The sequence below is a fragment of the Callospermophilus lateralis genome, unplaced genomic scaffold, assembly GCF_048772815.1.
Source record: "Callospermophilus lateralis isolate mCalLat2 unplaced genomic scaffold, mCalLat2.hap1 Scaffold_45, whole genome shotgun sequence".
Lineage (NCBI taxonomy): Eukaryota > Metazoa > Chordata > Mammalia > Rodentia > Sciuridae > Callospermophilus > Callospermophilus lateralis.
In genome coordinates, this window is record NW_027514398.1 from 11,191,084 (window position 1) to 11,217,967 (window position 26,884).

At 33.2% G+C, this 26,884-nt stretch overlaps 1 protein-coding gene across 2 annotated transcripts in view; it reads right to left on the reverse strand.

The window, feature by feature from the left end:
• The window catches only part of LOC143388859 (uncharacterized), a 40,321-nt gene extending 13,662 nt beyond the window's left edge, over positions 1-26,659 (reverse strand). For both annotated transcript variants that reach the window (XR_013090080.1, XM_076842331.1), the window contains exons 1-4: positions 26,596-26,659; positions 24,730-24,900; positions 23,209-23,377; positions 4,160-4,311 (exon numbers count right to left, since the gene is read on the reverse strand). Coding sequence is in view for 1 of the 2 variants with exons in the window: in XM_076842331.1 (XP_076698446.1) it covers positions 4,160-4,311; positions 23,209-23,377; positions 24,730-24,816 (408 nt within the window). In the remaining variant the exon portion in view is untranslated. The remainder of the gene's footprint in view (positions 1-4,159; positions 4,312-23,208; positions 23,378-24,729; positions 24,901-26,595) is intronic.
• Positions 26,660-26,884: the final 225 nt, after the last annotated feature.

The window sequence follows — 26,884 nt, forward strand, 5'->3', positions numbered from 1 at the left end:
AACATTTACAATTATGTGGTAATGTAACTATTGGTCAAGACAACTTCTTTTTTTAACATTTATTTATTTTTTAATTGTAGTTGGACTCAATATCTTTATTTATTTTTATGGGGTGCTGAGGATCGAACCCAGGGCCTCACACAAGCTAGGCGAATGCTCTACCGCTGAGCCACAACCTCAGCCCAAGACAACTTCTTAATAGCTGTTTTATCAATTGTTATCTTCTAAGGTCATTTTTAAAGTTACACAACGAGTTTAATTTTAGTTTTCCTTTTAGTTCTTTTATATATGGTATGGATTTCCTTATAAGCTTTAATTTTCTGTTTGCTAAGACTTTAGTGTTGCTGGTATATGTAATCAAATGCAGTAGCCCTGATGAACCAAACTATCACTTAGGAATTAAAAAAAAATAAGATAAAAAAATAGATCCAATGCAAAATTTCAATTCAACTCCAATCCTGTAACTTGTCTTGTGAATTTGAAATTATGCCTACAATTAGACTTCTGAAATTAAAATTGTCAAGCTATAAAATGTACTTCAAGTACAAATGATGGTCTATCTCCTACTAGAACCAAAAGTCACTGAGTTCAGAAGCTGCACTAATTAATTATTGGCCGACACAGAAAAGTGGTTGAGGGAACACTTAAATATTTAATTTCTGCAAAACATTTAATTTTGTGAAACAAGGAAAGTAATATTTACCACACAAAGCAGGACTTCATGTTTTTGTACTCATACCATTAAATTAGTCACCAATATGATGTTTTCTGATATTAGCAACTCACTGAGATTTTTCTTTACAAAGCTTCCAAATGTCTAACTGGCTTATATTTACATATGGCATCTTTTTGTAGGACTTATTATTATGTTTTAACTTATAATGTGTACAGATATATTTATTTGGTATATAGGTATATTTATGTATATAAAACATGAGCTTTTTAAAAGAAACTGCTAAGATATTTCAATACCAGCCAAACAAATCTATCTGAGGATTAATCTTCATCTATTGAATCAGGCAAGAGCACTGCCATGCATACAATTATTTAATTAGCAGTCAAATCCTCTGCCTGTCAGCAACTGTTCCAGGTATACTGATGGGGTAGGAGATGTAAATCTCACAGTCGTACTGCTTTTTCTCATTACTACTTCAATTAGCACTTAAATTGATGCTTTAAACATACTAATTTCTGGAATAATTCAGGATTTGTATGTTACCTGGGATCGCCTCACTGCAAAGCCGACACCAGATTGCTCTGCAAAATTGAAGCACTTTTGAGCCAAAATCAAGATCATCATATCAGACAGAGCCAATTTGCATTTGGTTTTAAAGATAACAGAATGGAAATTTATGCAAATAAATTAAGTAAGTTTACCTGTGAATTCTCCCTGAACTAATTATAACAAGTCTTGTTCAAAAAAAAGTTTTACTTGGAAAGAAAAAGAGACATGCTTTAAAAGTTTCTTTAATATGTGTACATACAAATCAATATAATCATGTTATAAATCCTGAACATTCACTTTTGACACATTTAGGGTAAAACTGCTTAAGACTTAAAAGGCTAGAAAGCCAAGTATCTGGCATTGTTCATTTGGTTTTTGGCCTTCCAAAGATTGTTTAGATTTAACTTTCCTTATAAGTTACATAGTGAACAAATAATGGGTTTATTTGAAAGAATCTCTTTGAATCTAGGAACAATAATGTAATTAAAATAAGAGTGGAACATAAACAAGTAATTGAAGGAATTAGATGAAAATATACCCTACAATAAAAAGGGCAAAACTCCCTAGAAGAGATGGAGAAGGCTCCTGGGTAATGCAATCTGGTGATGGAAAGGCTAAATGGAGCCTTCCAAAGCAAGCTTGAAAGCCTTATACTGAACAAGTTCTCATAATGCCAGTAATGTTATTAATCACTATTACTATCATTTGTTCAATTATTATTCTATGTCAAGAACTATATAAAGCAGTTTACATAATACTATTTTGCTTAACTTTCATAAGAATGTCATAAGATATATATAATGTTTCCATGGTTAGTAAATGGCAAAGACAGAATTTAAACACAGGTGGGACTGACTTCAAAACCCACGCCCTACGTTAGAAAACTCTTGGTACAACTTCACAGAGTAAGGCGGCCTTACATGCTTTGTTTTGGTGGCCTGTAGCTCCTTCTCGACCATGGAGCTGAATATATGGTCTTTCCCTACACAGGCATGAATCAGTTCAGGGAGGCACTCAATGGAAGTTTGGCACCTAGCATGTGAGCACTTTATAACTGGTTTCCATTTCCTTAGAACTTATATCAACACCAACAAAATAACTCTTTCAAAGCACAAGTTAGATTTTCTGATAACATTGGTGTGTATGATATTAACAATTGTTAAAAATTAAGATATAACTCTTTATAGGCCATTATATTAAGTTTTAAATATTGCCTAACATTCTTTATATCAACCTAAGGCAGTATCACTATCATTGTATGAAATCTGTAAACTGTAAATAATGTATCAGGTTCAGTAAATACGTAAAAGAGTTCATATGCAGTGGATGTCTTTCTATAGGAAGCACCGATGTGAAATAATGTTTCCATGGAGATAAAAGTGCTTATGTGAAACCTTGACATGATTTTGGTGAATGTGTGCAAGTGTCAACTATAATTACTTGAATAAAATTTTAAATTTTAAGTTTGGGAAGCACAGAATTTAAAGTACACTTTGGAGATCTTTGAGATAATTTTAAGTTGTGCCAGATCACAGGAACACGAGCCACCTAAAAGTTATAGTAAGAAGAAAATATAGTCGAAATTACATTAATATTGAATTTTTAAGGGTAATAAGAAAATTGGAACAGATCTCCTACACCCTCCAGCAGATTCCTTGATAGATGATGCTGTGTGAGGTTGTGCCTTTAATGTGCTTTCTATACTGCTGAAATCCAACTCACATAACCTTCAGAACCTTACCAGAAGAGCTTCTGACAAGTTGTAGATATATCTACCTTCTTTCCCTGCCACCTGTTGCTGCTATGGCTCACTCTCTGAATGTGTCTGTTAGTTTCCAGGGACATCCTATGGTAGGGACTCAAGCATACCTGTCACCCTGTCACCCAGAACACTTGATTCAAATTAGGGATTTTTCTTAGGGGACCCCAGGTGTTCCTGAGGTTCTTGTTGGCATCTGTACTTGGATGGTTTAAATAACTGTGATCCTCATGCAACTGACAAGAGGTAGAGGGTGAATGATGGCAAGCCAGACTATTTTGGCTATCTCCATAACTGTGAAATAACATTCTGTCTGCAAGGTATCTCAACTGCTGTGAAACATTGGTGTGAAAGGATATTTTCATTTAAACACTGTCAATCTAGCTTGTATACTGTACTGTTCTTTTCCTTGTTGAAACATTTGCAGCCATGTATGTGAGACCTAAGGGTTGAATTATTCGATACTATTATAAACTCAGTACAGATTATATCTTGAACTCCCACTACACCTGACTATCTAGTTTTGGACATTTCAGATCCATAATTTACTATTTTTAAAAAACATTTTCTTTTAGTTGTCATAAGACACATATCTTTATTTTATTTATTTATTTTTCTGTGGTTCTGAGGCTTGAACCCCACGCCTTGCATGTGCTAGGCGAGCCCTACCACTAAGCCATAACCCCAGCTCCCCATGGTTTACTTTGGACAATGGATTTCAGATCCCTCAGTCTCTTCTACATAACAGAAGCTGCCTATTTATCTTGGTTTTAGATCACAAAGCACCTTAATAATGTTTTCTTAAATAAAGCTGATAATGTAAAGGAATAAATGCAGTTAAAATAGAAACATATTTAATATTGCAAAGGGAGAACACACAATTTAGGTAGGAGAAGGTTAAATTGAATTGTGGTTCATCTTGGTACTGAGGGCAGGTCTCCTTCTGGGAAAGGGGCATTTTTAAGCCAAAGAATCAATATTGTAGGCACCACATGAAATTCCAGTGTCTATATATATATTTTAATAAGGGAATTTTGGGGAATTTGGGGGTGTAGCTCAATGGTACAGCCTAGCATGCATGAAGCCCTGGGTCTGATTCCCAAAAATACCCACTCCTCCCCAAAAAAATCCATTAAAAAACTTTAAAAAATTACATTGCAAATTAAGACAATTACCTGAAAAGTTGAAGACGGTGCTGTTCTATGTTTGGTAGTGAAAGAAGAGAAGAATCTTTTAACCACCGGCCCTGGATCAACATCTGAACGAGGTTGGTGGTATTCAGGGCAGTCACCAGCCAACCTTGCTTTGCAGCCACATCCAGCATTGCCTGAATAGGCAAAGAGCACATGTTACAAGAACATCAAGGCATTCACCCTCTCCCATTGGAAATCTTACATTAGCTTTAACAAAACAAACAAAAACAAAAAATCAATCATTTTATCACTAAATTACTATTCATCCAAATAAAAACAGAATAAACTACAGTTGGATGGGGAGCAAAATGAATTTCCTGTAACATCCTACAAAAAAGTCAAACCCTAAGCTAATTTTAAGAGTAAAAACTCATTGTGCTTTGAAAACAAATACTTAATAATTCACTATATCAAGAATACTAGTAGTTGCATTTCTTCTTTTTTAAAACAATTCTTTTTAGTTGTTGATAAACCTTTATTTTATTTATTTATTTATACACAGTGCTGAGAATTGAACCCAGTGCTTTATGCATGCTAGGTAAGTGCTCCACCACTAAGCTACAACCCCAGGCCCTTCACAGAGTCTTTTAAATTTGAAAACTATTTATGATGGTAAGGAGAGAGAAGGTTTTCTTGTGAAACACTCATTTTCCCCAAAGAGCAAGATAAGAATAGAATCTTGTTCTCAATGAGAATAATACACCACATCCACAATGACAATACAGAAAGGGGCAATTGCCAGTGGCACATGTGGAATGATGGAGAGCTATTCATATCAGTCTATACATTTAATCCAATGTTTTATGAACAAACAAAACACTGCATTTGCTTAAAGCAAAACTAAACAGTGAAATCTTATTAGTTTAAACAGTGAAATCTTAGAAGTTTACACAGGCAAAGCCATTTCAATTAAATTAGATTCTGGAGAATGCTGTCTTAAAGACACATAAGTTAATATTATGATCTTAGGCAGTTATTTCATACAGTTTTAAGACTCCACTCTTATTTTTGGATGTACCTAGCAAAGCATTACAATGATACTTTAATGGTAAATATCTCACTGACAGCAAAATATTTAAAAAATATCGAACAAAAATCTATTAATTTTGAAATAATTTTAAGCTGTTCTAGTAAAATCAATTTCCTGTACTTCTAAGAATTTTGATAGAGACACATTCTTCTTCTAAGTTGCAAATTTCCAATTCTGTGTTTTCTAATTTACAAAAAGTAAACTATTTTAATAAATTTGTTTAAACTAACCAATGATCTCTTTATATACATTACAGGGAAATAGAATAAAGTTTTTGCATACCCTAATTAGTGTTAAAGGATGGTCAAAATGATTTTTAGTACCTGCTAACCTGCTAGTTATACATCGTAAAGCCTGGATGTTGGTGTAATAAATATATGTGTCTTTATGTGCATGTATGACTGTGTGTACACACATGAATGTACATATTTATGAATCCAGAGAAGATATATTTATATTTTTCTTTACAAAGAAGAAAAATGCACTTTTTCTGTGAAGTATAGGAAACAAGCAGCTTATGATGAATATATGCTACATACAGAAAAAAGTAGTTCACTAGTTGTAACTCTTGAGACTTGCTAAGGGAAAAGGAAAAGGAAAAATGAATAATTATACCTAATTCAATATCATAACTTGTAATGCGGAGTAAGTATGGCAATTTTACGTGTGATTTTACATTACAACTTGACTGGAAATAAATTCCAGACCAAAAATTCACATACTAGGAGAGCTGAATGAATGAGCCATATGTTTTTAACTTTGAAGTTTTGACGATAAAGTTGAAAGATTGCATAAAATTTATGAGACTTCCCCAGAATTTTTCATTTTATGATCCAGATGTGAAAATTTAGAAAAAAAAAGCAAAATAAGTGCTTATCATGTGAAGTAAATGAAAGGCCATATCACGAATTGAAAAACTGTTATCTTTTATTAGTTTACAGAAAAGGCAGGTGGGTAGATCAAGAATCCGGGATGATAAAAGGTTTTGAGGTTTGTGTGGTGAACCAAATGCTATTCCCCTTTTCTCTCTGCTCACCCCGCCCTGGTGCTCCTGTTGTCTCCTCCCCACTACTTGATACTGACGCTCCTTGTCTCTGCTGGAACGTTATATAAATTTCCTTTATTATCAATCTCATAATTTTCCTTTAATTTGTACTTTATATTTTTTCAAATTGAATTTTTAAAGGGGTAAAACTGGTCATGTCATTCCCCTGCTTAAATTTCTTCAATGCCATCATTTGGTCAGGAGAACAAAACTAACATGTCTCTCTGCATTACAGATGGTCAACACCCCACTATCTATTTGGTCCTTGATTTATCTGGTCCTTACTTTTCTCTCTGGCCATCCCCTTGCATAGAGCACTAGAAAATTACTGTTTTTTTTTTTTTCACATTTACCCTTTCTTTTATTTATTTATTTTGTAAAACAAATATCATTCCTTTTGTTCACCTGAGAAATTCCTATTCATTCTCTGGGTCTAGCTTAAACACTACTGATATTATGAAACATCACTGATTCTTTTTTTTTTGAGAGAGAGAGAGAGAGAGAGAGAGAGAGAGAGAGAGAGAGGGAGAATTTTTAATATTTATTTATTTATTTTTAGTTTTCGGCGGACACAACATCTTTGTTTGTATGTGGTGCTGAGGATCAAACCCGGGCTGCATGCATGCCAGGCGAGTGCGCTACCACTTGAGCCACATCCCCAGCCCTTCACTGATTCTTTCAGATGGATTTAGTTCTTTCTCTATGCCTTTGCTGCTTTTGAGGAATGCCATCATTATTATAGCATGACTTTTTGTTTACACATTTGTCCTTTGAACTATAGGTTCTTTGACAGCAAGAATCTGGAATTATTTTCTATAACTCCAGCCCTAGCAAAGAACACTAAAAAAATACCTGTTCTACTAAAGAACACTGGAAAGCCCATGGTACATGCTTATAATCCCAGTGGCTCAGGAGGCTGGGGCAGGAGGATTTTAAGTTCAAAGCCAGCCTCAGTAATGTAATTAAGGTCCTAAGCATCTTGGCAAGACCCTGTCTTAAAAAATAAAAAGGGCTGGGGATATGGCTCAGTGGTTAAGCACCCCTGGGTTCAATCCTCAGTAACAAACTAACAAAAGAATATAGGTTAAAAAATTATAAGAATTATAATAAATTCTGCCTAATTTACTGTATAAAACAGAAGATAAAACACAAGTTTGATGTCACACACACACAGATTTGTATCCTAATTCTGTCCCATTTATAACTCAGGAAGATCACTTTACCCTACTGAACCTAAGCTTCTCACTAATCGAAGGGTATCATATTTCACCTCCACATGCTTTCTTTTCCAAGAAGCAAGATACTTGCAGCCCTGCCTGGCCTAAGTGGACAGAATGTCACATTCTTTAGCAAACTATCTGTTAACTGCCAAAGAACAGATCCTGAAGAGATTAAAAAAAATATGAGATAAAAAAAAATGAGGTTCCTTCTAACCATAAAATCCGTAATCCAATTGGAAGGGGTCAGCATGGGTGAAGGTGATCTGGAGTTGCCATGACAATGGAAACTTGAAAAATTCAAGAGCCGGGAAGCCTGGCTCTTGCCCCTGGCAAGACCCCTTGCTATGACACTCGTAGGCCTGATTCACTCCTTACATGTTAAACTGCCTGGTCCAGTTTGTTACGTCATGCCTAAAACCAACAAAACTAAAGATGGTCCTGACTTATGAACAGGAAGACCTTATTTATCCAGCTTTATAAAGGTTGATGCCTTATATGATACAGACAGGCATCAGAGAGGGAAATGAAGAAGAAACATTGGTTTACATTACATTACATTACTTTACAGTTTTGGTCTTTGTAAGAGTGTTACTTAATTACTGGTCCTTGTAAGAGTGTAGTTTAAGTGCTAGTTTTTTTTTCTTTTAATATACCTCTGAGAAATGTAAGCTTACAGTTTTTGAGAAACTGCTGCCTGTGGTGAAGGTCACTTGTGATGTCGCTTGGAGGTATTTCACTGCATTCATTCTGCATCTGTGTACTACTTATTGAAGAATTCCTGTGCATGATCCTTGGTCACACAGTTCAGTAATTCAAACTAACCAATGTTGTAATGGGTAAAAGAAATAATATCAAATTTCCTACAAAAGTTCCATGTAACCTCAGTTTGGGGTCCAGAATTTCAGAGCATTAGCTCATCTGGGTATGCCGGAATCATAAACCTGAGTTCTCCAACAACAATCCCCCCCACAAAAAAAGGTATCATATTTCCTTTTAGGTGTTCTATGAGGGTAAAATGAAATGTTCTACTTACTATATTAGTACCTAATATACTATGCTACAGAGTGGAAACTAATGGACAAATGCCTATTTTAAAGTTCCTCTATGATAAGATGAAGACATCCTAAATCAACCCATTCTTTCTAACAGGAATTTTCTTTGATCTTTTTGTTGTTGATTCCTACACTGGGCAGTAGTAGAAGGGCAAAGGAGATGCATGGGATGGAAAGTACAGGTCCATCAAAAGAGGTGTGCAGTTATAGGAAAGCCAGGAGAGAAGGTCAAAATCCGATCCTGCAACTTAGGTCAAACGGGAAGGTGTGGGCCTTCTCAATTCAGTGGGCAAGTTCATTTTACTCTTCAGAAGTGTGTTAACTAATAGGAGGTAAAAATGGAGGTGGTCTAGGTAAACAAGCTGGGGGATCCTGGTAGTATGTACATTTATATGACTGAGCCTAGAAGGACTGACTCTATCTCCTTATCTTTATAGTAGTCTGTCTGGCAGATAAGGTCTAATATGCTTCTCTCCAGAGTCTGGCTTTGGCTATAGTGGAGAATATGGCTTAGTTTCCACGTTACCTTGAAGTCCTTTACAGAGATGCAAGGCTTAACAATAAAAGGCTTCTTCAGTACATTGAGAAAGAACCCTGGACATTTTTTAGCAACTTTACATTAATATTAGGTAGATACTGAATCCCCTTTCACCTCTTATCCACTTTCTCCTTGGCACACTATCTATCAGACAAAGAATAATTCTGAGTACAGGGGGAAAATACATGGGGGCTCACTGCATAAGACCTTTTACCACATTGGCACCAATTTCAATTGATTGCTGATTCAAAACAATTTCTCATATCCAGTCATGGCAGAGTGGAAATGTGATTTCTAGTATACTATGCATTTATAAAATTACAATGTAACCAAAGAAAACCCTTATCCTTATTACTAGAAACAGTGGGGGCTATTGTCATTTGCTGATGAGGGGTGGGTTGAAAAGGAGGCGATGAGTTTGATCTTGAACACATTTTAACTGGGGTGCTACTATGAAGCCAGGTAAGAAGTTCAGGTGAAAATGAGCTGTGGAGAAAGTACAGACTGGAGCTCTGGACTCTGAAATCCTGTCAAAGAGGTATATGAGCCACCCTGTCTGTGGCACAAGTAGAGAGAGTAGAATTGAGGTTACCAGGAGATCTGGAAAGACAGAAAAGAATAATGGAGGAGGATATCTAAGGATTCTCAAGGCCAAGAACAGACATTTGTTAAGTGTCTACTATTTGCCAAAAATTCTGTAAAATGTTTTATGTAAGATACTGAATTTAAGCCTATTTCACAGATGGAAAAATTGTGGCTAAAAGAGGTAAAGAAACATGTCTAAGCCTGCATAATTCTGGTAAGTGGGATTCAAATTCAATCCAAATGATATACTTTAACAACATTGTGGGTAATATGGAAGGTGTGTAGAATTTAAATGGGGTTATAAACTAGAATTACAGATTTTATGAGAAATGGGTATAGCTGCAACAATGAAACTTTGAGAAGTTTTCCTGACAACACACTGTATTTAAAATGAATATAGTCAGTCATCCCTTGGTATATATGAGGGATTGGTTGTAGGACCCTGGCAGATACCAAAATTCATAGATGGTCAATCTCTTACTTAAAGTGGAGAATTTGTATGTATCTTCCTGTATGCTTTAAATTCTCTCTAGATTACTTACAATATCAAATAAAATGTAAACATTATGCAATTAGATGTAATACTGAATTGTTTAGGAAATATGATGAAAAAAATATGCTGTACATATTCAATACAGATACAATTTCTTCCCTTTACATTTTTAATGTACCACTGATTGAATCTGCAGATATGGAATTGAAGAAAATGGAAGGCCAACTTTTTAAATTTTGGATAAAGTGTAAACAATAGTACGATTCATGAATATCTGACACTGATTTGAAGGTGGTGTGTGGTACACTTCAGAGACTCAGAATGACAGTTTCGAGTTCCGTGCCTCTAATTTTACTTTGAAACCTTGGACAAATCCCTTAACTCCTGGTATTTATTTTCCTCATCTGAAAAATATAATTTGATTACGTACTTTTTAAGGTTTGTCTTCTGTCCAAGCTTTACTCTTTCAATGATTAAATACCAATACACTCATACTATGTAATTATTTGTTTTTATGAAGTTTGCTTTTTGTCATTTTAGGTGGGCTATAAAATTCTTAAGGTTGGGGGTAGATTATACTAAATACAAAATAAGCTGTATAGAGGTAAAAAACCCTCCTGAGTTCAGAAGATGAGGGTTTCTGAGGTCCAGAAACTGATGATACTGATGCCAGAGGCTTTCAGTAATCTCTGTAAATTGGAGGTGATATCTTATGCTGTGAGAAAGAAAAATGTTGGGAATAATTACTGGTAGGATGAAAGATGTGGAAAACAACAAAACAAAATTAGAGCTGCTGTGACTTTCAATGACTCTGTAGTAGCAAAAATTAGCAGTGCCCTGTGGTTGTTTACAGCAATAATGAATAATTTGGGTGTGAAAGCAGAGAATTCAGGTGTTACCCAAAGAGATAAGATCTTTTAGGGAATCCTGGCATTATTGTTAAAATGGCTAACTCTGGGACTGATGCTATTTAGGTGGCAAGTGAGGTTATAATGGGACTGAGGAATAAACTGAGGGATCAGGAAAGAGAGAAGAGATCCCAGGTCATAGTATCAGAAATGTTTAGTCAAGTTGATTGACAAAAATGCTGCAGCTAAAGAGGTAACTTGGAAGATGATATCACAAAGGTGGGGGTTGAAGTGGTTTGGATATAACAGCAATAAGAGTAAAGGAGTTTGGGATGTATATCATTATGATATACATAAGATTATTTGTTTAAGCTACTGTGATGGAACCGAAGATGGAGAGCTGAAGGCTATTAACTGGTGCTTAAGGAAGGTGGGGAAAGAGATCTAGAGATTGGGAGACACTTGAAAACAAATCTTATGTACAATGAAAATTAAAAACAACATAGATTGAAGAAGCAGGAATCTGAGAAGGAAGTGGTTGGAGAGACCCAGGGAGGTCTACTCTTACTGTTGGGAGTAAAAGAATCAGCCAACTCAAGAGTTTTAGAGAGAAAGGTGAAATGCAGATGGTGTGTGTATCTGCCTCTATTTCAGCAAGAGAACAACAGAAGGGAGGAGAGAAAGAAGGATAAGGTGAAAGAAGGAGGCAAAAAAATAAAAAGAGACAGTATACTCTTGCTAGAACTCCTCCCCATATGGGAAGTGCAAGAGCTTCTGAAGTACTTGGTTATATACAAGGGTAAAGCAAAACAAAACAGCAATGGCAAAAAACAAACCAGAAAAAAAAGCTTAAAACAGTGAGAACTTAGAAAATGAACAATCTCTAGAAGGAAATATGTTTTGGGTGTGAGACTCCTAAAGTCAAGGTGTGCTTTTTGACTTGGATACATTTCATGTCCTCAATATTCATTTTGAATCCATTTCAAGAATTCCCTACGTTCGTCAATCTTGGTCTTAGCATTTAAATTCAACCACAGTTTTATAGTGCTAGAACTATTTTTGCATATCAGATTTATTCAAATCTACTGATATTTTTCTTATCTTCTGAGATTGCCAATTATACTTTAAACAGCTAATACGTTAAGTTTGACAATATCTTTATATTTTATAGCAAGTATTATGAATCTCATGCAATTATTGTGAAAAGATTCAAATGGTGAATTATATAAAGTCCAGTCTGTGTAGACAGTATGTATATATAATATAACGAAAATATTTGTACAGTAATATATAGTATAAAACACTTTCACTAATGGCTATCATTTAATCCTTAACAATACCAACTATGAGGCAGGCATCAGTATTACCTGCTTTCCACAGACAGGGAAACTGAAACTCACTATGTCATCCCTCTGGTAAAAAAAAAAAATGGGATGGAGTTAAGGATTTCTCTCAGATCTACACTAATTGCAAAATAACCCATTACTTCTGCTGACTTGCACCCTGTCTTGTTTCAAAAGGATTTGAGATGGCTTACATCTGATTCTCTTTTGTTTACATAGCTGAAATTATAAACTGCAGATAAAATTATGTGTTTATTTAATTATTATCTCTGCGAGTAAATTTAAAACTTATGTTAACATAAGTTTTAAACACATAAAATTTAAAAATTAATTTTAATCTACCATTGGTTATAACTACATCTGAATGTTTGATCTTTAGGCATTTACCTTTTGGCCACACCTGAATTCTGAAGTTAAATAATTCAAGGGTAGAATAGGAAAATTGAGTACTGTGATCAAATTAAGTCAGCTTCTGTGTAAGATAACTGAATCACTGACCTAGGCTATTAAAAGAAAAAAATGACATCATTAGAAGAAAAATGATACCATAAAAAGGTATATTAATAGATCTGGCTCTAAGATTTATTATTAAAAATTTCTCCTAAAATCTAAAGTTCAATTTGAGAAATCTGTCAGTTTAACCCTCAGTGTTGTCAAGATTCTGGCTGTAGGATGCATGAGTGGAGCTGGACAGAAAATGTTCCAGGCTTTTTCTACATAGTGGGCACATTCTATAGACTTGTACCCTCTTTTCCTCTTCTCTTGATCCTCCCTCCTCCTCCAGGGACCCCTGCCCCCTGTATCTCTTGGAGTCATCTTGCTGTCACCAGTGATTGTACAGGCATTGCAACAGCACAGGAAAATCATATCATGATGAATGTCAAAATGGCTGGTGATGTTGCTAATTCTATTCAGGTTAAATGATATGAAGATAATATACTGTTAACAGATTTAAAATAAAGATTTAGTTAGTCCAGAATGAGAAGAAAATTGCATTGATTTATAAAAATCAAGTGGTTATTAATGGAAAAACAAAAAAGTATGAGAAACTGTCACAGCCAAGATAAGAGGAGTCTGAGACATGAAGAGTACAGTTAAGTAATGTGGTATTCTAAATGAAATTCTTGAGTACAGAAAAGATATGAAATAAAAATTAGAGGGTTATGAATGAATATACACTTTTGTTGATAGCAAAAATAGCTTATTAATGTATATAAGCTACTAACACTAGAGGAAAAGCAGGTTCAAGGTACACAGGAACTCTATATTTTTGCCACTTTCCTGGAAATCTAAAACTATTCTCAAATTAAAAGTTCATTACAAAACAATAACATAACCATGGAAGTTTATCCTAGGCAGCTTGTTAAAACATTAGTTGTCAGACATCTGCTAGCAAATGCATTATTTACCTCAAGAGCTCCCCAAAGTTTTACAGTGTTGGGAAGACCTAAAAAAAGCTTTCTTGACAGAAAGGCACACTCTTTTAAAGGTTCAGGTCAGTTTCAAATAATGATACAATATTTTGTCAATAATTAAAATGCTGTAAGTACATTTATAAGAATCTTTTCCAATAGCAACAGTTGTTCATAGTAACTTTCTCCTGAACTTGTACCCCCAGAAGGTTAGCATTCAGGAAGCTCAGCTGCTGTCTAACAAACTTAATTAATAAAAAAGTCATTTCCGAGCTGTAACTATGAGTAACAGCACTTCAAGTGTGCTAGCAAGTCTACAAGTTAATCAAAATGCTAATACAGTACAAATTAAAGTTGTGATTAACATTTCACAATAGCTGCTTAAGTGAATTGATCACACAAATTGGTTAAGCATTACTCATTTCCTACAGCCCCAACCGGGAAAAGGGTTTTTATGTGGGTATGCAGAGAGGAGCTTCGGGGAGAATGATCCTTCATGATAGCATCATATCCTCAATACACCATCATTGAATTGTCATACAAAAGCTTACAGGTAAAGTCACCCATGAGAAAATAGCCTCCCAAATTATATTATAGTCCTTGAAGGGAGATTGCTTGTAAATCCACAAGAGTAATTAAAGGTGTTTAACACTGCAAAATACACACATTTGTGTTAGTTTTGGACATGCTAAATACACCAGCTCAGTGCTGCTTCCCTAGTGGGGAATGGTGCTTTCTTTTAAGGGGTGTTCTGGTCATTATCCTTTGGAGTTAAACTGTACCTTTGACTATCCAGGATGACTTTTCTCCACCACTGTGTGAATCTTTGTAAGAGTAAATCATTCAAGAGTAATCTCATTTCTTAAAACTATTTGATTTTAAATACCCATTAATAAAACGTCATCAGGTTTTTATGGCAAGATCTTAGCTTCTGGAAATCTGGCCAGGAGAGCAGCCAGATTAGAGTTTACTCTGCTCTTTATGAATTTGATAACACTACACAAATATTTATAACAGAGACTACATTTATTGGTAGACAATTCAGATTTGGTAGAAAATCTTAAAATAAGTGGGAATCTATATACATAGAATAAATCTAGCCTTTCCAAATTTTTCTTATGAAAAAACTAGAAAGGAAAAACTGAAATATTTATTTCATTCTGAAACTGATATCTACTATATGCCAAGCACTGTGCCAAAGTCATCTTAATGGTGATGCTACAGGTATTGAAAAGTTTCCAGCACATCTTAGGTGACACAAAACCTCCAAATATATGTTCAAACTATTGATATTCTTTGAAACATGTCATGATAGACATGTTATTGACTGATAATCTACCTGTCTTTTTAGCAGAATGATTTGAAGAAGCTTTCTAAAGCCTGTTGTGCTACACTAACCTTTGTTTTCATTTGGTTTAATTATAAACATTTAAAAATTTCAAAGAATTTTACTAAGAGTAGTAATGAAGATTACCTGTCATTTGCTGTATCAAAACATTTCTTGCAAGTATTGGATTAAGGATTTGACTAAGGACTTCTTCTGTTAAATTTGATACTACCTTAGGAATATTTTCACTGATAACTGCATTTGACTCTGCAATTCTAAAACTGACATTCTTCAATACACTGCCAATCCACTGGGCCTATGCTTTGTGCACACATAGGCAAATATTCCTAAAAGGTTACCTGAGCCCTGCTCCATAACAGTTCCACTTCCTGGCATCATCAGATATTTCTGTGCTTCTTAATCTACTATACATGGGAAGCATGTATAGTAGATTTGTCTATGAGACATAGACCTCTCTTATAGTATTTGTCAATGAGACATTTGTCAATGAGACATAGACCTCTCTTATAGTATCCTCAATTAAAAGGCCTTTTTTGAGTTTACCCATCTTTTGTTGTTGTTGTTGTTGTTGTTTTGGTGCTGCTGGGGACCAAACCCAGGGCTGGGAAACTGTTTCTGTGTCCTTTACTTTCCTCTTCTCTGACTCTGATATGTGTACATACATGTGCACACACATATATCTTATGCATCTCTATAATTATAGAGAGTACAGAAAAATATAATATTGGCTATGTGAAATGTAATATATTTTTAATTTATTAGATGTTGTTATACGAATAAGAATGTCAAAGTACTATTTTGAAATTTAGATTAAAAAAAAACCCTGCCAATGAACTTTAAAAGATCTATTTTGCAAATTTCAGAAGGCTCTCTATAAAATAGAGAATAAAAAATTTTTAATGTTAAGTCACTATGACACCGTAAGGATATAGAAAACCTACTAACTATGAGAATCCTAAGATTTATTGAGTTCCCAACTTATTGTTTCACTTTATGACAATTAATAATGCTTCATGCTTGTAAGATATTGTTTTAACTCAGACATCAGGGGTTAAGTGATCTTCCTAAGGTTTCATAGTAAAATGACAGCAGAGGAAAATTATAGAGGTGGTGTATGAAGTCCCATCCATAAAGGACAGGATCAGGTTGCTGTCCCATGAATGCAGTATATAATTTTCAATCGCTAGGAGGGCTGAATCTTGGAAAACTGCTGAGCCAATAATTTCTATTACTAAGAGTACCCATGTATCTAAATGAGAACAAAGGCACAAAATTAGAACTATCAATCAGTCTTTACAGAAAATTTTAATCTGAGACAATTTGAGAAGCAAAATAAAAATGACAGCAAGGCAGTTTAACCAATAGGATAAAACAAACATCTATGATTCTATAGTTATGTAACTGAATAAAGTAATAAATGTGAAAGAATTTTTGCAACTTTATAGTGCAACTTCAGGAATGACAGAAATAGAAAATCCCAATAGTGGGATTAATGCAGATCTTAAAAAATTCCAGTCATATATTTTAGCTGTTCCAATTTTATAAAATACATTATTCACTAAAATAGCACTTGTTTAAAAAATGTCTCAAACTAGAGTATTAACTTTTCCTTTTGATTTTGTTTAATATATGACAGCAGAATGCATTACAATGCTCCAGAATGTTGGCTTAAGAAAGGACTTCCTCAATAAGATTCCTAAAGCACAAGAAATAAAATAAAGAATCAATTAAAAAATCAATAAAAAGTTTCTTCACAGCAAAGGAAACAATCAAGAATGTGAACAGAGAGCCTACAATATGGAAGAAAATCTTTGCCACCAGCATCTCAGACAGAGATTGATCTCCAGGATATATACAGAAATCAACAAACTTAACCGAATAAATAAGTAAATAACAACAACAACAACAAAAACAAATAACCCAAATGACAAATGAGTTAAGAAACTAAACAGGCACTACTCAGAAGAAAAAATATGAATGGTCAAAAAATATATGAAAAAATGTTCAACATCTCTAGCAATTAGAGAAACACAAATCAAAGCTACACTGAAATTCCATCTCACCCCAGTCAGAATGGCAGAGGTTCATTTATACATTGTTGGTGGGAGTGCAAATTGGTGAAAATACTCAGAAAGCAGTCTGGAGATTCCTTAGAACACTTGGACTGGTTGTACATTCTGTGTCGAAGGAACTGCTGAGCTAGAGTCAACACTATAAATACAGAGATTTAATAAATTATGGTATAAATGTGTATTAAGAATTGTAATGCAAAAAATTATGATTGTATTGCACTGTTATTCCACTCCTTTCTTTATATCCAAAGGACTTAAAATCAGCATACTACAGTGACACAGCTACTTCAATGTTTATAGCAGCTCAATTCAAAATAGCTATGATACCAACCTAGGTGCCCTTGAAGAGATGAATGGATGAAAAAATTGTGGTATATATACACAATGGAATATTACTTAGTCATAAAGAAGAATGAAATTATGGCATTTGCTTGTAAGTAAATGGAACTAAAGAATATCATGCTAAATTAAATAAGTCAGTCACAAAAATCCAAAGGCAGAATGCTCTTTCTGATACGTGGATGATAAGTCACAACAAACAGGAGGGATTCGAAATTCACTGGACTAGACAAAGGGAAATGAAGCAAAGGGAGGGGGTGACTGCAATAGGAAAGACAGTAGAATGAATATGGAATATCATTCCTATCCTCATATATAAATAAATGACCAGTGTAACACTACATCATGTACAACCACAGTAACAGTATCCTAATTGTAACAAGTTACAACTTATTCTATGTATGTATAATATTTCAAAGTATACTCTACTGTCATGTAAAAAAATAATAATGATAAAAAAGAAAAAACCCTTTCTTTTTCATAATGTTATAGCTGAAATCAAAGAATTCTAGAATTGCAGAAATGATGGGGACTTTAGAAATCATTTAATACAATTTTTTAGGAAAAAGTTCCAGAGAAGTTGTGACATTCCTTGTGTCACACAATAAATTGGTAGTGGGGGTAGAACAAAAACCTGATTTTCTTTCTTTAACTGTGGAAAAATTTGGAAGCCCCTGATTGATTTCATGTAATGAAATCATTATGTTTTCTTTGGAGTTTTATTTAGTTAAATTAAGTTTGCCCTGTTCCTACATTTATTCAAGGAGTACTGACAACAACAGAAAAAATTCCTCAACAATGAGAACCAGAATAAATGTGTGCAATCACAGTTCATCTATTTCATCAAGGAATAAAGTTCCAGTGAAGTTGTGAAACTTGCCATCATAAAGTATGAAAAAGTGTCTACCTATTCTGGATCACAGTCTCCTTTTCCAGCTTCCACTTTCCAGTAATGTAGACTTTATTGCAATCTGAGACACATTATGCTGTTTTATAAGCATATAAAATAAAATTAAATGTTTAACTGAAAAAAAGTAACAAACTAACTACCCAGAACAATCTTCAGATTCAATATAATCCCTAAAAAATGCCAATAGCATTTTTCTTAGAGATTGAAAAAATCCAAATTATTAAGGAACCATGAAGAACCAAAAAACCAAAGAAATCTTGAGAAAAAATAAAGTTAGAGGCATTCTACTTCTTGACTACAAATTATAGTACAAAGCTTCAATAATTAAGATAGTATGGTGCTGGCACCAACATATACACATAGACTAACAGAACAGAATACAGTCTAGAAATAAACAAACATCCTGTCACTAATCTAACAAGAATACCAAGAAGGAAAAGGATAGGTTTCAATAAATGATGTTGAGAAAACTGAACATCTACGTTTAACAGAATGAAACTGGAACCTTGTCTTACACCATATGCAAAAATCATCTCGAAATTTATTAAAAACTTAGATGTAAGATCTGAAACCATAAAACTCCTAGAGGAAAACAGGGAAAAAGATCTTGACACTGGTCTTAGCAATGAGTTTTTGAATATGTTCCCAAGAACACAGGAAAAAAAGGTGCAAATAAACAAATAGGGGTGCACCAAAGCTACAAACCTTCTGCACAGAAAAGGAAGCCATCAATGAATTTTAAAAATAACATATGTAATAGGAGAAAATACTTACAGATGTTAGTAAGGTGTTAATATCCAAAACTTATAAGGAACTTATATAGCCCAAGAACAAAAAGGCTAAAAATTCTATTATAGAAAAAAAAGGTGGAGGGACAAATGAGGCCAATAGATATCATTCTGTTGAAATACAGAATGGCTAACAGACATGAAAAGGTGCTTACTTTCACCAATCATTGGGGAAATGCAGATCAAAATCCCAGTGAGGGCTGGGGCTGTGGCTCAGTGGTAGAAGCACAGGTCAAGCATGTGAGAGGCCCTGGGTTTGATCCTCAGCACCACATAAAAATAAATAAATAAAATAAAGGTATTGTATCCAACAACAGCTAAAAAATAAATATTTTTTAAAAAATCACAATGAGTCAACACCTCACATCTGTTAGAATGAATATTACTAAAACAATGAAGGTATTGGCAAGGATGTGGAGAAAAGGAAACTGCTACACACTGCTGGTAGAAATGTAGTTGGGGAAGCCATTATGGAAAATACACATGAACAGCCTTAAAAAATTACACATGGAAAACATCATCATCATCATAGGAATTCTACTTTTGAATACATATCCAAAAGAAATGATATCAATGTCTCAAAGACATGTACACTTCTATGTTTATTACATCATTGATTAGAAAAGCCAAGATAAAGAAACAGTCTAAGTGACCCAAGAGGGATGAAAAAAGAAACTGAAACACAATGGGAGATCTTTCAGCTTTACAAAAGAAGAAAATCTTGCCATTTGCAATACTATACTTTGTGTTAAGAGAAATAAGCTGAAAACAACAAAACACTGAATAATTTCACTAACAGGTGCAATAATAAAAAGTCAAATTCATAGAAGCAGATTAAAATAATAGTTAAGAGGGGTGAAAGTGGGGGATATGAGGAGATATTGCTTAAAGGATACAAAGTTTCATTTATGTAGAACTAGTTCTAGACATCTAAGGTACAGTAGGGTGTCTGTATTTAATAATATCGTATTAATAGATTTGAAATTTGCTGACTAGATATTAAATGTTCCCACTGCAAAAATATGTGATTATCTGAAGTGATGGATATCTAGCTATCTTCATTCTATCAATTATTTTATAATGTATATGTATATTTAAGTATCACATTGAACACCTCAAATATAAATCATTTCTATTAAAAATAAAATAGTATTGGGAAAAATTTACTAAATATGTTTTAAAAAAATTAAAAATCAATACTTATTTGATTCTGGTGTTATTTGACATTAATTGAAATATCAATATTTGGAGGAATGTAGCATAAATTATGTCTATATTTCCTGTGTATAATCGAAGTGTTTTAAAGCTTTAGCATTTCATTCATATCCAAAGAATTATTATGAATCATTATATACCTAACAAGTACAGCTAAGAATTAATTACCTCATAAAAGAAGTACCCATGAATTATAGATATGAGGATGTGTGAGCACTATATACATGAGAAATTCACCTAGAAGACTCCAAAGTTGATATCAATTTTTTTTGCAACAAATTATTCTAGTACTGATCTGGCCCCCTGGAAAATTCACTGAGAGTATAACAAAGCTATTCACCAGGGTATGCCAGAATATTTGGACCTGGCTTGTTTAGAGACATTAACTATCTTTTCTAATTGAATATAATAAGCACACAATATGTTCAACATACCTTTGAGGAGGGATACTTGTTGAAGAATCTGAAAATAGCTAATTCAGCTGCAACAGTCTTTCCTGATCTAGTGTGTGCTCCAACTAGGACACTACAGTCTGTGTGATACAGTGTATGAAGTATTTGTGTCTGCACAGGGTTAAAGTGGCTGAAGTTGTACAGGGCTTCATATGCTTTACATCCTAAAGCCATAATTGGCAAAGGCTGAAGATCCAGTAATTCTGAAAAGATCCAACAGTTACTTCTATACAATAACTGAAAAAAACATGCACAATACTGAATACTGTATTATAAAGAATAACATTTCCTAATTATCTCTAGAGAAGAACATATTTAATATAAGTTCTTATACACCAGTGACACATCTTATTTAGTCACTACATTTAACATAACTGATAACAGAACACTTTTATTGAAGAATCCCCTATAAACCAACTATATATTTCTCTTCCACAAAGGGAAATAACTTGAATAAAAGTACATGACAATATGTATGTTATGGTACAAAAATAAATCTGCCATAATTTGTAAAACAATGAAAACCTCAGACTCAGCAACTTAGTGATATCCTATCTCTCAAAATAATAATAATAATAAAAAGACTGGGGATGTGCTTCAGTGGTTAAGTGCCCTTTGGGTTTAATCCTGGGTACCTTGTCCCTAAAGGAAAAACAAAAAAACAAAATAAAAAGATGACTTTAAGAAGTTATCTTTGCCCCACCCATTGCTCTACTCTATTATAAGAATAGCTGAGAGCTAACTTCATACTCTCTGTGTCTGATTATGATTGTTTAAATTTTCCATAGCTCTGGAAATCCAGGAAGGAGGAAGACATTGCATGATAAGGCATGCAATGTTAATCAAACATATTTTTTTTAAAATAAAAGACTAAAAATTAAACATTGTACAATGTCAAATGCACAGTTATTGACAATGTTAAATTAAGATGATCTATTACAGTGATTTTACCTAATTGTTATGTTTATACAATATCAGCTAATTATATAAATAGGTTGATATGTATTTGGTTGCTTAAGAAAGAAATTATTAAATTGGCATTAACATATAATGCTAATATATGTGAAATTAAGTACTTTAATGAAAGAAAGAAACCTAGCAATGATATTGGAAGCATATATTTTAAGTTAAAACATCATCACTTCCACATATTTTGAACTTATGAGATTCTAGATATCACATAAACACATTTGATGAAATAAGACCAGAAAGACCCTCTGCAATAAGTAGAATACTAAATTATACAGTCTCAATATCATTCTATTTTGATAAAATATTTTGGTTTTGCTATGCCAAGATATCAAAGAGAAATTGAGATGTAGTATAAAGAATCTCTCAATGAATGATATGAATAAGGTGTACATTTGACAAAATGAAAGATTATAAAGTCATACTTAGGTCTCCTTTCACTTCTGAAAGGGCTGTCAAATAGCATGCTCTTTAAAGTAGTCAGAATAACATTTTTATTCTGAAAAGTCAAACAGTGTGTCTGAAATATACATGGGAAAGAAAATTTGACTCCTAATTTATGTCTGTAAAGTAAATTAAGGACCTCTGAAAATCAATACTCATCAATTATGAATTCTCAAAAAATGAAATTAGTATACTACTTTCGAGATGTTTTTGAAATAGATTTCAGGGGTACTTGAAAGTATCACTGCAAAGATTTATTCATGAAATTTTGCTTTTTTAATAAATCAAAACAGAAAGGCATTTGTTCATTTTATGAAAACCTAGAGTTTATACATTACAACAATAAAAATGCTGCTGAATGCTCTTACTATATATCCCTTTTAATAATTTGTTATATATATACAAACATTCCAAAATCTAAAAAAAAAATGTGAAATTTGAAACACTTCAGATTTTAAACATTTTGGATAAAAGATAACCTGTACTAGAAATAAGTTTATGTGAATTGGAATAAATGTAAGAAAAAAGAGATATCTCAAAACTTTCACAGAGAATACAGATTAAATGATAAATGACAATTACAATGAAAAAGGAAGGCTATATGGAGAAATAATGATTATATGTACAGATGAAAGTCCAGTAACAAAGAAATAGTAACTTTTATCATTACTATGGTTATCAGAATTGACTAAGCCTACTTTAATGCTTTTGGGGCTTAAATAAACAAAAAATTAAAGGTCCACAATTTGACTATCTACATATACATATTTGATTTTGAAAATTTTGAACATACAGTTTAGAAACAATTTTTCAAGTAAGTTGGACTTTGATTCAGAATAAAACAACTTTATACTTGACAACATTAATTAAAATAACAATTTTGGGAAGTCAATAATTCACATCAACACATTAATGTTCAATTTGTTACCTGTATGGGGCTGATGCCTGTCTGGTAGAATCAGATGTTGGAAGTTGATAATACAAACAGCCTCTGCTCCAAACCGTCTATCAGAAACTGCTTGGATATAGTATTGGGAAGGCAAAGGTTCAAAAATAGGGATTGCAAATACCAGTAGTTGAGCTTCTTTACTAATGACCTAATGTGAAATAAAGTCTAAAATAAATAAAGTTCTTAATAGTCAATTCTTAATAGTATCTATACCAGATGTAATAAAAATAAACTATGTTGGATTTCTAAATAGCTCAAATATTCAGGTACTACAGTAACTTGTAGGTGATTTCCTTCTGAGGATTATTTGATATAACAGAAGGTAAAAATTTCTACTCACTTTATATTATGTGTATATGTGTGTGTGTATGTGTATATATATATATATATATATATATATATATATATATATATATATATATTATCATTATGACATGTTACCAGTTTGATTCATTATCAGAATTTCCCAAACATGATTCATGCAATTATTTCATGATTTCTATAATTTCAAGTACCATATTATTATTTACTTAATATTTTTCTTTAAATCTGATGAGTATCTTAAGTGGAATATCTGAAATCTCTTAAAATATATATGTTACATGGTTATCAAGATGATAAATGCATGAAAACAAAATATTGCTATAAAATACTATCGGTATCTAGTCAAGATTTTCAATCAAAAGCTTGCTTTCTCTTTGATAAAAAGAGAAATTACAAATAAAACATGAGTTAAAGATGTAACAACAATTGAGTCTTTACAGATAATTTTACAAGGAATGATCTTTTCACTAAGCAATTTATTATTTTGCAGAAAATTATTTTACCCTCCTTATTTTATATATTCCATGCCTCTAGAAGCCATGCCTTAAACCATGGTAAAGATTATAAATGAATTTCTTGAACTAGGATCAGACTGAATAATCAATATTGTTACACTGAATCTCTGTGTTCCTTTGAAATAAAACAGAAAAACAGAACATAACAAAACTTTCATGGCACTCTGAAATCAGAGAGATAGTAAAAAACAAAAATTGTTTATATATTTTTTTATGATAGCTAAATAATAAGGTTATATTCACCTGGTTTTAAGAGCTAGAAAATACTCTGAATGATAAATATGATCATTTGTAGGATCTCCCACCCAAATCCACCAGGGTTCTCCTACTGTCCCATGGACCTAGAATAAAAATTATCCTACTACTATGAAAATCATAACTCAAGTAACAGTACTGTTTACATATCAGCACCTATTAGTCTAACAACTTTTTTGATATATAATTTATAAAACAAAGTTCACTCATTTAAAGTATACAGTTCAATGGTTTTAATATATTTACAAAGTTGTACAACTATGAACATAATCTAATTTTAGAACATTTTTATCACCTCCAAGAGAGTACTTATATTCATTAGAAGTATGGACATGGCTATTCTAAACACTTTGTTAAATGGAATGATATAACATATGGTCTTCTGTGACTGGCTTTTTAAACTTACCATACTATTTTTATAGTTCATCCATGTTTTAAACTGCATCAGTACTTTGCTTCCTTTTATTGTCAAATAATATTCCACTGGACACATATATCATATTTTTTTATATAAGCCAATCTCTCTTTTTTCCTTATATGGTCCGATACTGTTCAGAATTCACTTCTTCCTCGGGGACTCATGAAAAGGAGATCACATCCCAATCATTTCTCCTCCAAATAATCTTGCACTGTCTCACATGAGCTTTTGGGGGACACCACATTTAAACCATAACACCTGGGATAATTTTGATTCACATAAAGCCAATCACCTCATGATATTCTCGTGACAATATCTACAGTAAAGGAGAAGTCCATAACAAACACTTGGCATAATTAGACTGGGGGGAGCATGTATTTGTGGGAAGAGGGCTTACAGTTTATGTTGTGGGCTGAGGAAGTGGGTATGTGTTCCCCTTACTCCATTAAAAGTGAAAGAGAAGCAGGAAAACATTGGGGAAGTATCCAACAGTGTGAGCAGAGCAAAGAAGTGGAAAGATCTTGGGCCTTGTACAATACTATTAACCTCAAGACTGGACCCTCCTTAGGGCCCATCTGATCTGTGGACCTTTCATTGTACAAAAGGATATATTACCTTACGTAAATCAGACTGAGGCAAGTTAGGTTTTACATTCTTGAAGCTAATAGCATTATAAGAGAGTTAATCATAAAAACAAACATGTACTTTCTCCTATTAATTAATAAAACTAAATTATGATGTATTATGAATAGCAATAGTAGAAAACTATGTGCAAAAATAATGAAACTTCCATTCCTTTAAAAACAATCAAAAATTTCAAATATGAGCTTATACTTAAATATAATTTAATATTTTATATAAAATTTCATATTTATAAAAATATTAACTGTAATTTGGTGTTATCAACTAGTGCTCATATACTGTGAGAAAAATAGGAATGAGGAATGCTTTAGGAATTAAAGGTCTGAATGCTTTAATGACAATGTGGAATTAAATTATAACATGGATGGGAGATTTTAGAACACACTGCTGAACAAAATTCATTTACATTAAAGATGTACAAATGTTAACTAATATAAGAAGTATCCAAATACATTTAACTAGAATTTTAAAAGACTACTTGATGTAAAGCATTGTTGTATACAGTTCCTGATTTACTTGCCTTCCCCAGTTAGTTTTTTGAAACTGTAGACTGAGTCCTATTTGCCTTTTGTATGTACAATTTCTAACACAGTAACTAGTCAAAGGATATATCTTAAAAACTATTGATAGAATAAGAAGAGGATACAAAGTAGGTTTTTACATGTATGTTTACCATTATGTTGGTAAACACATATAAGATATCGAAGAACTTCTAAGTATTAAAGGAAGAAAAGGAGGAATAAAAGTAGAAATAGAAACATGATAAGAATCAAGAAAGGACATCCTAGGGAAGAGCTCCATATAAAATGCTATCTAATCAGAGAAGGGAAATAACTGAAAAATCTGCTGGTTATGGCATCTGGTCAATCAGATATTAGAGATCCTTGAGGAAGTGGTCTCAGCAGAAAAAAAAAACTGGTGACAAGAAAGAAAATGTAGAACACCTTTCTCTACAAGTCTAATGTTTAAGAAAAGGAGAGAACAGTATTTTGAGAGACATCATGATTTAAAAATGGATTTTTGGTAAGCAAAAATGAGAGTCAATAGAGAGGGCAAAAATAAATGGCAAAGTTCTCACGGATTTGAAACCACTAAAATAGTGTCCAGTGATGCAATGTTAAGTTCCCTAGGCTCTCTGAGGACGGAGGTGTAGTAAAATCTGAGGTACAGACATTTTAGTTTAATATAGATACAGATATTTTCCACTTCTACCTGATCATTCCATGTGAAATCAGGGTAGATGCGGACAGTCCATGTGATAGGCTGAATGGATGCTTCCATCATAACAGAAGGAATCTGATGAACACATTGTTTGACCTTCCATCCAATATCCACAATGCAAAATGTGACCTGAAAGAAAAATATCAAATAGAAGTAATGTGTCCAGACAGAAAAAAAGCAATATAATCTGACTTGACCTGGCATTGTTGAGAGCCACAGCCCAGTCAGAATGATGCCTGGCATTTGCCAGAGGGAATGTTTGAAAGGTGATGCCAGCGAA